Source organism: Bos indicus x Bos taurus, chromosome 9 (genome assembly GCF_003369695.1).
Source record: "Bos indicus x Bos taurus breed Angus x Brahman F1 hybrid chromosome 9, Bos_hybrid_MaternalHap_v2.0, whole genome shotgun sequence".
Taxonomy (NCBI): domain Eukaryota; kingdom Metazoa; phylum Chordata; class Mammalia; order Artiodactyla; family Bovidae; genus Bos; species Bos indicus x Bos taurus.
In genome coordinates this window covers 102905930-102919828 of record NC_040084.1, presented here as the reverse complement: position 1 = coordinate 102919828, position 13899 = coordinate 102905930, and the positions used below count along the sequence as shown (strand labels likewise).

General features: G+C 59.9%; 1 protein-coding gene across 1 annotated transcript; it reads left to right on the top strand.

The window, feature by feature from the left end:
* Nucleotides 1–2566: 2566 nt before the first annotated feature.
* On the top strand, nucleotides 2567–13115 carry DACT2 (dishevelled binding antagonist of beta catenin 2). Its single transcript, XM_027552066.1, has 4 exons — nucleotides 2567–2818; nucleotides 8700–8832; nucleotides 9959–10222; nucleotides 10992–13115. Exons 1-4 carry the CDS (start codon nucleotides 2582–2584, stop codon nucleotides 12512–12514), a joined length of 2157 nt encoding a protein of 718 aa, XP_027407867.1. The 5' UTR covers nucleotides 2567–2581; the 3' UTR covers nucleotides 12515–13115.
* The last annotated feature ends 784 nt before the right edge of the window (nucleotides 13116–13899 follow it).

The window sequence follows — 13899 nt, the reverse complement described above, 5'->3', positions numbered from 1 at the left end:
AAAAACAAAAGAAACATAACCTGAAAAACTCAATGATACAGACACTCAAGAAAGTAGGAGTCAATGAGAATTTCTTCACTCAGGTAACAGGCACCTAATGAAAACCTAGAGCTCACACTGTACTCAAGAGTTCAAGGCTGAACGTCCCTCCCCCTCCAAGAGCAGGAACAAGACAAGGACGCCTGTTCTCACCACCTCTATCCAACCTGTGCTAGAAGCTCCAGGCAGAGTGATAAGGCAAGAAAAGCAAATTAAAACCATCTAAGAAAGCAAGAAATGTGTCCAGGTGACACAATTTTGAAAATTTTTAAAAATGCAAAGGAATCCACTAAAAATCCATTACACTAACAAAAAACATTCAGAAAGCTTGCATGGATCAGTATACAAAAATTAATTGCTTATTTCTATATACTAGCAATGAACATTCTGAAAATGAAATTAGAAGACGTTTCCATTTATAATAATTTGAAAAGGAATAAAATTTGTAGAAATAAACTTAACAAAAGAAGTGCAAGATTTGAACACTGAAAACTACAGAACACTGTTCATTAAAGGCCTAAACAGGTGGAAAAACCACCACATTTATGGTTCAGAAGACTCACCCTTAAGGCAGCAATGCTTCTTCAGCCAATCGACAGATGCCAGCTGCCTCCTTTGCAGAAACTGACAAGCTATGCTTAAAACTGGGGTGGAAGTGCAGCGAACCCTGAATAGCCAAAACAGTCTTGAAAGAGAGCTGTGGGTGACTCACACTTCCTAACTGGAAAACTTACTACAAAGCTACGATGCTCAAAACAATGCAGAATTGGCTTAAGGATGGACAGACACACTGGTGACACAGAACTGAGAGTCCAGGAATTGATTTTTCTGAATCAACTGATTTTCATCAAATGTCCCAGGGCAATTTAATGGGGGAAAATGTCTTTCTAACAAATGGTGCTGGGAACACTGAATATTCACATGTTTAAAAATGAAGCTGGATCCCTACCTCATAACATGCACAAAAATTAACTAAAACCGGACCAAAGACTTCAACATGAGCACCAAAACTATTCTTAAAATCTTAGGGGAAAAAAAAGCACAGATATAACCTTTGACCTTGGATTAAACAGTGGTTTCTTAGACATGACGTTGAAACAGCAGGCAACAACAAAAAGATAACTCGGTCTTGGTCAAAATTAAAACTTTTTGCTGCAAAGTACACTAATCAAGGAAGTGAAAGGACACCCCAGAGTGAATGAAATACTTGCAAATCTTGTACCTGAAATGGAAGTGTTTCTAGAATACACAAAGAGTACTTACATTCCAAAAAGAACACAAACCAGTTTTTTTTTAATGGGCAAAGGATCTGAACAGACATTTTGCTAAAGACAGCCAGTAAGCACGTGAAACGGTACAAGCATCGCTGGCCTTGAGGAAAAGGGCAGTCAAAGCCACAGCGAGACCACTTCATTCATCCTACAACAGCCAACACCAAAAAGAGGAGTGTTGGTGAGGGTGTGGAGCACTTGGACCCCTCAGACAGCGCTGATGGGCCCGGGAAATGATGGGAAGCAGCCTGGCAGTTCCTCAGAAGGCTGGACACAGACATTACCAAGGACCCAGCAACTCCACTCTTAGATAAACACTCGAGAAATGCAAACATCTCCACACACACACACACACACACACGAATTCCATAGCAGCACTAATCATAATAGTTACCGCAAAGTGGAAAACAGCCTGTTAAGGAATAAACAGATAAATAAAAGCGAGTCCTGCCATACAGTGGGACAGTATTTACCAATAAAAAGAAATGAAGTAATACTTGCTACAACGTGGATGAACCCTGAAGCATGATCAGTAACAGAAGTCAGTCCAAAAAGACCATCTCTTGTTTGATTCTATTTGTATAAAATGTCCCAAATAGGCAGCTTTATGTTGGGGGTGCCCCGGGAGGAATGGACGGCTGGCGAGGCAGGGCTTCTTTGGGGGAGGGAGCTAAAAGCCCACGAAGGTGACTGGGTAATAGTTCTTGGTGAGTATACTAAGGGACCATTGAACTGTATATTTTAAAAGGGAATTATATCTCAATAAAGCTTTCATTATAAAATTAAAAAAAAAAAGGACAAACAGGCTTCTAGGAAAAGGGGAGTTCTTTTTCAAAGTTCTAATATATTTATAATGGTAAGAATCCTACAATGCGATACTATGCAGCAACTTGTTTTATAAAACTTGCTTTTAACCTGAACAAAACCTCCCACCGCCTTCGGTCTATTTTCACACCTTCCCGCCGCCCGCGCGGCGGCTCTTCCCCCGGAGACTCCCTCCTGGGTCCCCGCGCGTCCTCCGGAGCGCCTGGGAGCGCGCGGCCCGGGTGCCCAGGGCGCGGGGCCCCGCCGACGGGGCGGGCCCGGGGGCGGCCGCTGTGACCCCGGGGCGGGTGCAGACACCGCCTCCGCGGCCACCGATAGGTCCCAGCCTGCCTCGGCGGCCCGCGGGCCGGGGGCGGGGAGCGGCGGCGGCGCGGAGGCCGCGCGCACGGCCGGGCGCTCCGGAGGCCGGGAGCGAGGCCCGGGCGGCTCGCGGGGCCGAGCGCGGGATGTGGGCGCCGGGCGGCCCGCCGGGGCCCGCGGGCTGGGACCGCCGCCGGGTGGGCGCCAGGCTGCGCGCGGCGCTCGCGGGGCTGCACGAGCTGCGGGGGCTGCGCGCCAGGCAGCAGGCGCGCGTGTGGGGCGCGCTGGCCGGGCCGCCCCCGCCGGGGCCCGCCGCCCCCCGCGGCCCCCGCGCCCAGGAGCTGCGGCTGGAGGCGGCGCTGGCGGCGCTGCAGGAGCAGCTGGTAAGGAGCGCGGGAGACGCGGGGGGAGCGGGGGCGCGCGGGGCCGGAGGCGGCCGATCGAAGGGCACCCTCGGCGGCCTCGGAGGACGCAGCTCGGTCCCAACGCAGACGGACGCGGAGGCTCCACGGATGCGGGTGCTGAGAGCTGCCCGGCCCGCCCGCACCCTGGGGCTGCGCCCGGCTCTGCGTGTCGCCCGGCGCACACAGACTCTGAGGATGAATTCCTGTGTGTTGGAGTTTCCCTCTTGCGCTGATAAGAACGCATCAAATCGGTTTGCCCTGCGGGGGGCTCCTTGGAATGCCTATTCCGGGAGCTAGTGTTTCCCTGCGGAGTGGGTCGGGGGACAGAGTGCCACGCGCCCCTCAGCTGGCCTGCGCCCAGGCTGAGCTCTGGGGTCGTGTCCTTGTAACTAGACGTTGGGGGAAGCATGGATCTGATGAGGCCTCTCCAACTTTAAAATGTAACCTGACCTAGGAAAAGAGGTGTGTCCTCTGGACGGAGAGGCGGTGGGACCAAGCCTCCTGGGCCAGCAGCGGACTCCTCCACACGCGGGTTCCTTTTGTGCCACTGAGGACACTCAGCTCACTGCCCGGTTATTGATCTGCTGTGTGATTTCACTTCATATATTGGCGTCAGCTGAAGAGAGTTTTTGCAGGGTTGCTGTACTTTTTTTAATGAAAAATTAGAAGGCTTCCCTGGTGGCTGAGGCGGTAAAGAATCTGCCTGCAATGCAGGAGACGGGTTCGACCCTGGTTCAGAAAGGTCCCCTGGAGAAGGGAATGGCTACCCACTCCAGTACTCTTGCCTGGAGAATTCCATGGACAGAGGAGCCTGGCGGGCTACAGTCCATGGGGTCAGGAGTAGTCAGACATGACTGAGTGGGCTACAGTCCACAGAAAGATGCCTGTTTGAGAACGGACTCTATTACTCCAAGTGGAAAGTCTTTTGACTGAGAAGTTAAATCGGCCCTGTTTAGAGTTGCCGTCTGTACAAAGCAGGCTGGATGAAGCTGCCACCTTGCTGTCAGCTTAGCGCAGTCATGTCGTGTCAGTGATTGGTGAGCTGCTTCTGGGTTAGAGAATCCGGAAGCCCAGTGCCTTGCGATGCTTCCCAGGACTCCCGCTGTCTCTCCACACTGTCTCCTGATGGTGCAGCCTCTCCTCCTGGGATCCCCCGGCTCCTCCATGGAGGGAAGGAGCCAGTTCCCAAGTGGGACTTTATAGGCTTCTCACCGCCCCATCTAATCCAGTCAGAGCTGCAGGTGTAGCTTCCGTGTGTGTGTGTGTGTGTGTGTGTGCGTGCGCACCCAGACACAGCCTCCCTGGAGGAGGCACACACAAGCCTGCCGAGGTGCCTGACACGTGTGTGACGGGAAGGAGCTCCGGGTGCTGCTGTGCATTGTTCTGTGGGGGCGCTGGAGCACAGTTGATGATTAACTGAGCTTAAGTCATATACAGATCAGACTTGTGGGTTCTCAGCCTCTAATTACAAGTAGCCTTTTGGGAGAGAAGATCAAACCGGTTTTTTTGTTGTTTTTTTAATGTGGGGACCAGAAGGAACACGCACGCTTTGTCTTGAAACTTTGTTCTTGGCACAGACTGTGTGATCAGAAGGGAAGAAGAATTGAGTACGTGTGACATCAGCCCAGCGATTAACAGGCTCACATCTTTCTTACAGGGAAGGTATTAGGAGGGATCCCAGTTCTGTGGTGAAGGGTGCAATCGCAGGGTGCAGTCTCCATCTCTGTCTCACACTTGGGTAACTCACGGCTCCGGCAGGGGCCCCTGCCACCCGCCCTGGGTTAACCTGGGCAGGGGCGCCAATCAGGTGTGAAGACAGGAAGAACCTTTATGGGACCCGCAGCAGCTTTGTCCCAGACGCCCCAGGTGCCAATGAGCTCGAGCACCTGGGGGATTTGTGCTGCCTTTAGGAGCGGTCCCCACGCCAACGTTTACCATGAGGAGCTGCGCCTTGTTAATTGCTGCGGCTGAAGTCACAGCAGGAAGCGTGAAGTAGGTGCTTAGTGAGTCTTTGTTGGATAAGTAAACGAGCTACCGTTACTGCTGATAGCAAAGGGGAAGAAGGGTTCAGTGTTTGCCGTCTCTGCGTCCTAGACTTCCAAGCTCATGAAAGCCCCGTGACCTCCGACCCTGCCTCTGTGGCCGGCGCTGCGGTCACCTCCGTCTTCCGGGGCTGTCCTTCCCCAAGACGCAGCTGCCCTTCCCGTCTCTGTCAGGGTCAGGTTCCCAGCGGCCCTGATGAGAAGCCTTGAACACCCCGGAGAGCCTGCAAGCTCCACGTCCCGCCAGGAGCCGCCAGCGTGAGAGGGGCCCGGGGGGGACAAGAGGGCAGGCTCTGGGCACCTGCCGGGACCCCGTGGGGAGTGTCCCGCTGGTCACGCTGCCCGGCCCGAGCGGCAGAGGCTCCCCCTCCCTGGTAGGCACTGGCCTTTAGCAGGGGCTGGAGGTCTGACTGCCGTTGGAGCCGCAGCGTCTGGTGCTGTCCTTGGGCCACTGGTGCTTGCGCCCTGACCTCTCGGGAACACGGACTGGCTCGAGGTCACGGGGCGGCACAGGGGCGTCCACAGGCCAGGCCGGGCCCCCTTGTGCGGGGCCGGCGCCCGTTGTCCCCGAGGCTCACCTGGGACCCTGGCCTTCCGAGGGCCTCTCCTCCAGCCGGGTGGGGCTCTCGCGGTGCCACGGGACTGATGCCCAAGCTGCTTCCTGTGCGTGTGCCCGGGTTTCGGGGAAAGGGCGGAGGTGTTCTAGATCCCGTCTCGGTACCCTGAATGTGGGGACGTTTCCCCCTCTTGCCCTCCGAATCTGCTGCAGAGCTTTGAGAGGTCCAGAAAGCTGGGTTGCAAATGGGAGCGGAAGGGCCAAACAAGAGGAAATCAAATCCACCTCTGCAGCCTGTGAAGTCAGCAGTTCGAAGACGGGCTAAGCCAGACGTCTGGTTGTAACGGCATTCCCTGGGTAGACGTTCTCAAGCGTTCATGGTCACAGAAAGTTGTTCCCCGGGGAGCTTGTCAAAGTGCAGGTTCCCAGGTGCGTCCTAGTCTCAGTTAATTGGTGTGGCAGGGAGCTTGGGGGTCTGAACAGAGGCCCCCAGGGCTCCCCGCCCCTGGGAACCCTGCTGTCTCTCCTCCACAGCAGACCCTCGCCCCTCGCGAGGTTTGGGGGACTCAGGACATGCTTCCCGAGTGAGCCGGAAGGCCTGCAGTGCGTCAGGGGCGTGGGGACAGTGAGGCTCGCTGCTCTGGAGGGAGCCCATGCGGCATGGCCATCGCGTGTACTCCGTGGTGACACTTCTGCCGCACGCCTGTCTCTGCAGAAATGCAGGCGAGCGCAGGAATGCTGGGTGCCCGGCTCCGCAGCGGGCCATGCTCTATGCAGGTTCCGCAGGAACCCCTGACTTAGCACAGCCTTAGAGCCCACGGAGAAGCAGAGACACAACCCCCCATGGAGGACGGTGTGCATCGGGGTGAGACGCCCTGTTGCCCTGCGGCGGGGTCCTGGGGACATGGTCATTCCCTGGAAGGTACCAGGGCCTTTCGACATTAAACAGAAACCGCCAGCCGCAGCCAGGCCAGGCACACGGTAATCGCAGAGCATTTATTCCAGCACAGACAGGCCAGGGTCAGTTTTGGTAGGGGGACGGGGCTGGAGAGGGAGGAAAAAGCCAGAGGGGGCCTCTTTCAGGAGGAAGGGGCTTGAGGCTGGGGAGGGAGGTGGTCTCGTCGCTGAGTTTAAACCCTGAAGTGTGGTTGAGCAGGCAGCTGAGGCTTCCAGCGGCCCCAGGGCCTCCTGCAGGAAAAACTCCCTTTGTTTGAATCTAAGTGATTCTCCTTGGCTGGAGCCTGTCCTGGAGCCTGCCCCCAGCTCTCAGGTTGGGCCGTCCACCTGGGGAGGGTTTCCCTCTGTGAGAACATTCAGGGACAAAGGTGGCCAGGAGGTCTCGGTGGTTCTGAGTGTGTAAGACGTGAATAAACTCAGGACTGCCTTTCACAGTGTTACGATTACAGATACTGTTCCACGAGGCTGGAGACTGTCTTGCTGCAAAACGTGGGGGTTGTTCTGAGACCCCTGCATCGGGTCCTGGGGAAAGTGGACTTGGACAGGATGGGTCCACCCACCGGGCGCCGGGCTCTTGGCCCCTAACCCGGAGCAGCGTGCCGACGGCGTCGTCCCGTGAGGATCAGCAGCTGCTGCCACCTGCTCTGGGACTGGCTTCTCGTATTATTGAAATTGCTGAAGTAATTACTCATTTCCTATATAATAAACAGAAATACAATTAACCACCTTCTTACAGGAAGACCCATATAATTACACTAATTATTGGCCTTGAACTTCATTGGTAATCAAAACGAGAGATTTAGGCTGTGAGCCTCGACAGCGGGGCGCAGTTTTCTCACTGAAGGAAGGGCGTCAGCGTTTGTGAAACACGGGTGCCGTTTCACATGCATGTGACTCGTGTGTGCACGCGTGTGGGCATGTATGGTAAGCATTGGCCGCATACACGTGTGTGTGTTACATGATACGCACACGCGTGTAGTTAGCACTCACAGTCACGCATCTCACAGCCGGGGCAGCCAAAGCCTGGAGCGGGACAGAGCTGGGAGGTGGGCCCTGAGACCAGAGGGCGCTGGGCAGCACAGGCTGCACCCGCCCCGGCGCCGGGCACCCCCTCCTGCAGGCCCGTCCCGCTCCCTGGAGCCCTGCAGGGCCATCCTCAGCGCCTCCTGTGCGAGCCGTGTGTGTGTGCGTTGCTCATGTCGTGGTCCATGCGCGGGCTGGAAAAGAATTTCCAGACGTGAAGCAGAACGAGAGGAGAATGGGGTTTATTGTGTGGGAGACGCTGTTACAACAGCAGGCCGGCTCAAGGGAGGGCCCACCCTGAGCAGGTCCTTGCGTCTTATGCCAGGGTGCCAGGCGCGGGATGGGGCCTCGTGGGTCGTGCGCTGGGTGCGGGAGAGGAAGGCAAGCACCTTCTCCCTGTGCGGTGGGAGGGGAGACAGGTCACGCTGCTCGGAAGGACCTGAGGTTTGTTAACGGCCAGGACACAGGGGAGGGAAGGACGATGAGGGTCTGGTTTGTTCTCTGCCTCCGTTCCAAGGGCCTGCTTGTTCAGTCTGGTCTTTGATCCTTGAGATGCCACAGCTGTAGTGTCCAGCTCTCTGTGGCCCCAGGGACTGTTGCCCACCAGGCTCGTCTGTCCATGGGATTCTCCAGGCAAGAATACTGGAGTGGTTGCCATTCCCTTCTCCAGGGGATCTTCCCAACCCAGGGATTGAACCCAGGTCTCCTGCGTTGCAGGCGACTTTTTACCATCTGAGCCAACAGGGGGGCACAGCTGCGCCATGTAGGCTACAGCTCTGCAGAAGGTGGAGCCCTTTTTCTCTCCTGGGGACTCTCCTGTTCCCCCCCCAAGGAGCTGAAAGCCCAGCCCCCTGGTGCCACGGACGGACCGCCGTGAAGGGACGTGGTGGCACAGGCGCCAGACGCAGGGTCCACGGGGCGCGAGCCCGGGGCAGCGGGCTCTTGCAGAGATGGAAAGACCTTGAAAATACCCTCCGGGCTCCTGCTGGAGTTGGGGACCTGGGGCTGGTTTAGATCCCAGTCCCTCTCTCATAAGCTGCGTTACCCTGTCTCCTTAAAAAGGAAGATGTCTAAGTGACTATTGCTGATTCCAGCGTCTGTACCTGGGAAGAGGAGCTGGCGGGAGGGCCGGGAGGCCGTGTGCGGGGCGGGGAGCGGGGCTGCAGGCCGGGGTTTGTCGGGGGGTTGGGGAGGTTGCCACATGTGAGGTGGCTTCATGAGGCGCCCCAGCCTCCTGGTCTGTACTCAGAATGGGTCCGTGCCCCGCTCTGTCCCTTCGTAGGACCGCTTGAGACGCCAGGACGTCGGCCTGCAGACGCACCTGGACCAGCTGGACCGGCAGATCAGCGCGCTGCAGCTGGACGTGCGCAGGGGCCCCGGCGAGACCGCGGACAGCGACAGCAGACCCAGCTCAGGTACGCCGGCCGGCGAGCCCACCGCTGCTCGGGCCCCGGGGTCAGCGCGCATCACGGAAGGATCCGAATGCTTTCAATGCTTGTATTTAAGTGCGATTGGGAAGAAAGGGGGCTTCCCAAAGGGCGCTGGTGGTAAAGAACCCGCCTGCCAATGCAGGAGACACAAGAGACGCGGGTTCGATCCCTGGGCTGGGAAGATCCCCTGGAGGAGGGCACGGCAACCCCTTCCAGTATTCTTGCCTGGAGAATCCCATGGACAAAGGAGCCTGGTGGGCCACAGTCCCTGGGGTCGCACAGAGTCGGACGCGCCTGAGCGTTCACAGGAGAAAAGAAGAGAGTGCTGCGTGCGCTGTTTAGTTGGGAAGTTTAGTTTAGCTGCTTTGCGGGGAAGAAACTGCGTGAGTTACTCTCCTCTCTCTGGGCCGAGGCACGTTCTGGGCTGTGTCTGGGTGGAGCCGATGTGGGAGCTGCAGATAGCGGCTTTTGTGTGGTAGCACGGCGAGTTTTGAGGCCGTGGGTTTATGCAGCCTAAGGGCAGAACCGCGGCCTGTGTGACCTGTGTCGAGCTCGTTCAGGGCCACACAGCAATGATTGGCAGCCTTCTGACTGACACGGTCCTGGGCACCTGGCTTCCTCTCCAGGTGCCAGGCTTAGACAGCAGCTCAGACAGCAAACCCGGGAGACCAGCGTCTCCCCAAGGACAGTGCTCTCTGCCGCGTCTTTCTGTCTTTCTGTTTGCAAGATCCTTCCGCTGGCTGGGTTGTCAGGCCTGTAGCAGGGCCGGGCTGGGGCCTCCCTGAACGCGACCCCTTTTCTGGTTGATGCCTCAGATGGAGTTTGAGGGGCTCAAGGAGGGAGGGGAGAAGAGGGTCCCACTCCCAGGGCCAGACGCCAGTGGTCACGTTGGGGAGTGAGCCAGTCATCCCAGAGAGGGGTGAGCAGGTGGTGAGCAGGTGGTGGGCGGGGGTGTGGGCGAGGCTGGAGGGCCCGCTGACCCCCCGGGTCGGGGCAGGGGAAGGAGGCAGCGGGGGTCCTGGGCATTCCCGCCCCGGGAACCCCCCTGAGCCCCACAGCCCCCTCGCACGGGGTCCCCTGGACCACACTGAGCACCTGTGTCCCCCACCAGGCTTCTACGAGCTGAGCGACGGCGGCTCCTGCTCCCTGTCCACCTCCTGCACATCCGTGTGCAGCGATCACGTGTCCTGCTCCCTGGGCACCTTGCTGCCCGCCGCCCCCAAGGCCAGGCCTGGCTCGGGAGACTGCCGGCCCCGGTCGGCTGACGAGACCGCCGTGTGTGGGGTCCCCCTGCCTGCGTGGGGGCCCCCGGCCAGCGAGGAGGGGCCAGGCCAGCTATTCCAGGAGGAGCCCCGGCCGCGGCCGGTGTCCACAGGTGAGGAGAGCCAGACGGTGGGGGACCCCCTGGGCCCTCAAGCCCCCCCTGAGGAGGTGGGGGCAGCCCCGAGCTCACATCCCGGTGGGGGCGGCCCCGACCTGCCAAGCACAGAACAGGGAGCCCTGTGCTTGTGGGGGGCTTCCACCCCAACAGGGGCTGCTCCAGGGTTTCCGTGGGCTTTTGGATGGACAGAGGAATCAAAGGCCTGCTTCTGTTCGTCGTAGCAGGGCTGTGGTGATGAAAAGCACGTTTATTTATTTAAAACAAGCATCCGTCCACACCCTTCCGTGGCCGGCCTGGGACCAGGCTGGAGCAGAGCTGGGCATGGATGTGGAGAGAGCTCAGCTCACCCGTGGCTCCCCCACCCCGGCCCGCAGACGGTCCCCACACTCCCCATCCCTCAGATGGTCCCGAAAGGAGAGACTCCTCACTCCTGGTGCTGGACCTGAGCCGGCGGATGTGGGCACATCTGCAGACGTCTCAGGGACGGTCTGCCCTGTGACCTTGTCCCCGACCCTGCTTCTCGCTGCGTCTCTGCACCTTTGCCGCACGAGGGCGGAAACTGAGCGTCAGGGTCTCGGCCTCGCCCCGCCGGCTGTGGCTGGAGCTGCCCAGGTGGTGGACGTGCGGAGGCTGCCCGCGTGTCCAGACACCGCGTGTGCGGGGCCAGGGTTGTCCCGCCGCAGCTGGGCGGGGGACGCTTCCTGCCCCAGGGCAGTGCCTGCGTCTTCCCTCCTCAACGCATCCCTCTTTTTCTCCTTCCCAGGTGACCTTGAAAGGATCCTGCCAGCCGATGTGGGGCTGCAGAAGGCCGGGGCACACCCCACGGCCGCTCCCTTCCTCTGCCACGGTGTGGACCCCAAGTACCAGTGTGACCTGGTGTCCCGGGGTGGCCGGGAGGTGTATCCCTACCCCAGCCCACTGCACGCCGTGGCCCTGCAGAGCCCACTGTTCGCTCTGGCCAGGGAGACGCCACAGAGCGAGGGCCACGCGCCCCCACACCCGCCCCCCGCCAGCCCCGCAGGCCCCAGCTCCGTGCGTCCTGGGCTGGCCTTCGAGGCTGGCCCAGCCGCAGCTTACATTGAGCGGCTGCTGCGGCTGCGGGCCTGTGGGAGTGCCCGGGGGCCCCCCAGAGGGGAGGCGTCCCCAGCCCCGCCGCAGCTCGGGGCCCGGAAGGTGGACGGTGAAGGTGGACTGGAGAAGCCGGCCTGCACCCCCGGAAGGGCGGTGGTGAGCGGGGCTGCCAGCGGGGACGGCCTCGCCCGGCCGCCACCCACACCCTCTGTAGGCACCCCACGCCCCAGCAGCCATCCCGAGGGGGCACGTGGCCCATGTCACGGCCATGTGCACTTGGAGGCCTGTCCAGATGCCCCCCAGCTGGCCTGTGGCCGGGCCCCCGCTCCCCGCTGCCCTGCTCAGCCGTCGGTGCTCGCTGGCTGGCCGGGCGGAGGCAGGTGGCCAAGTGGGCGCGTGGACGGACGCTGCATCCACCCTGCCCTGGTCGCCAGTGGAGCTTCCCCCCCGGGGCCCCCCAAGACCAAGCCTGTGACGGTCAGGAGGGGGCCCAGCAACAAGACGCCAGGGCCCGGGAGGCCGCAGCTGCAGTGGGGCGCCCTCGGGATCCCCCGGCCGCCCCCAGAGTCGGGGGTTGCTCCCCGGAGGCCCACGCTGGCTGCAGAGGCGCCCGGCCGGTCCTGCTCCGAGTCCAGCCTGTACCCTGTGTCCTTCTTCGTGCCCCTGCTGGTGGCGCGGCGGGAGGCTCACCGGGCGTCGGCTCAGGCCTTGTTCCCCTGGGAAGCCGCGCCGCTTGGGGCGTCCGGCGGGGTGGCGCGGAAGAGGCAGCGCCGGTGGCGGTCCTCGGCGGACGTCTCAGCCCGGGCGCGCCCGGATCCCGGCCTGGGGCCCCACAGGCCCGCGGCCCGGAGAGGGGGCGGCCCACGGCCTGTGTGCGCCAGGCCTAGGCCCCCGCCAGCCCTGCAGGATGCCCGCGCCCGCAGCGCGTCGGACGGCTCGGAGCGCTCGGCCGAGTGCGCCTCGCTGCTCCTCTCCACCGCGGCCGAGAGCAGCGGGGACGAGGCCAGCGACCACACCACCAGCCGCTTCGGGGACGCCGAGTCCAGTGGCAGCGACTCGGGGGGCGGCAGGCGGCTGGGCCAGCGAGCCCGCACCAGCTCCAGGCTGGCCCTGCCCCCGGTGCCCAGGCTGTGCCGCGTCAAGGCCTCCAAGGCCCTCAAGAGGAAGATCCGCAGGTTCCAGCCGGCCGCCCTGAAGGTCATGACCATGGTGTGAGGGGCGGGCCCGCCGGCAGAGGGGCCTCCGGCCGAGGACTGACCCAGCCTCGCTCGGGGTTTGGTGTGCAGGCTGCCGTCTGACACCTCTGCTTGGTCCCACCCAGAAGCCGCCCCTTGACAGGGGTCCCCTCAGAGGAGCTGCCGGGGTGTCCCTGGGCAGTTGCCCCTGGGTTAGGCTGTGACTCTGGTGCGTCGCCCACAGGGCCCAGTGGATGTCTCCAGGACTCCAGGGTTGCAGGCCTGGCATCCAGCCTCCCAGGCCCTGTGCCCCGAGCCCGGGATGGGTGCCCTCAGTCCTGTGCACGTCGGGGGGCGGGCGGTGAACCCGATGGCTGCAGCGCTGTGCTCGAGAAACGGGGCTGGAATATGCGTCCTTGTCAGATGCTCCAGGTGAATAAACACCGGCAATGTGTTGTCTTTGCAAGTCAGTCTGAGCCTGTAGCCTCCCCCTTCAGGAACATAGCTGGTGGTCAGCAAACCCTTGTCCTTCACACCGTGAGGACGCCCTCTCACCCCGGGGGGAGGACGCGCTTCGTGTGAGTCCACGCCGCAGTCCCCAGCACTCATGTGTTGAGCATAAAAGTGCTTTTGAAAGGAAACCCTTGTACGTGGTGGTTATTTTTCAAAGGAAATTTCCCTCAGCTTTTCCAGAAGGTGGGATTTTCGGGGAATCTGTTTGCTGAGAGCATCTTAGTTTGTAGAGCACTTTACCCTGAAAATTTCCAGGCTGCTTCTATGGCTTGGAGGCAGAGAGAAGGCCTGGGGGGCAGGGGCGTCCCCCCTGGGAAGCCTCAGGGGGTCTGGGCTCCGTCGGCCCCTCCTGGGCTAAATGCACAGATTGGCAGAAACTTTTGAAGGCAGACAACAAGAAAGCAAGCTGAAATAGTAGATTTTATACTAGACACTAGATAGTCATGAACAAACAGTCTCAAGAGGCACTCTTTGGAGATTAACATTTTAGAATAAAGAAGTTCATCTGTTCAGACTGGGTGGTTTCCAGAAGTGAGGGCAGAACAGAAGGACTGCTTTCTGTACAGCCTCTAAAATGCCGCTGTTTCCAAGGGCTGGGCACAGACGTCGATACCCAGGCCTCCGCTGAGTCTGGATAGAATTCCCGCGTGGGCCTCATGGAATCCACTTGAAAGGGTCTTCCTAAGCTTTTTCTAAAGCTGTGTTGATATTTGGAGGAAGAAGCCAAACCTACCAGTGGTGGGTTTTTTGGTAAAAGGTTGTACATGGGACAGGCACTTCCCTGGTGGCTCAGCTGGTAAAGAGTCCACCTGCCACGCAGGAGACCCTGGTTTGATCCCTGGATCGGGAAGGTCCCCTGGAGAAGGGACAGGCTACCCACTCCAGTGTTCATGGACTTCCCTGGTGGCTCAG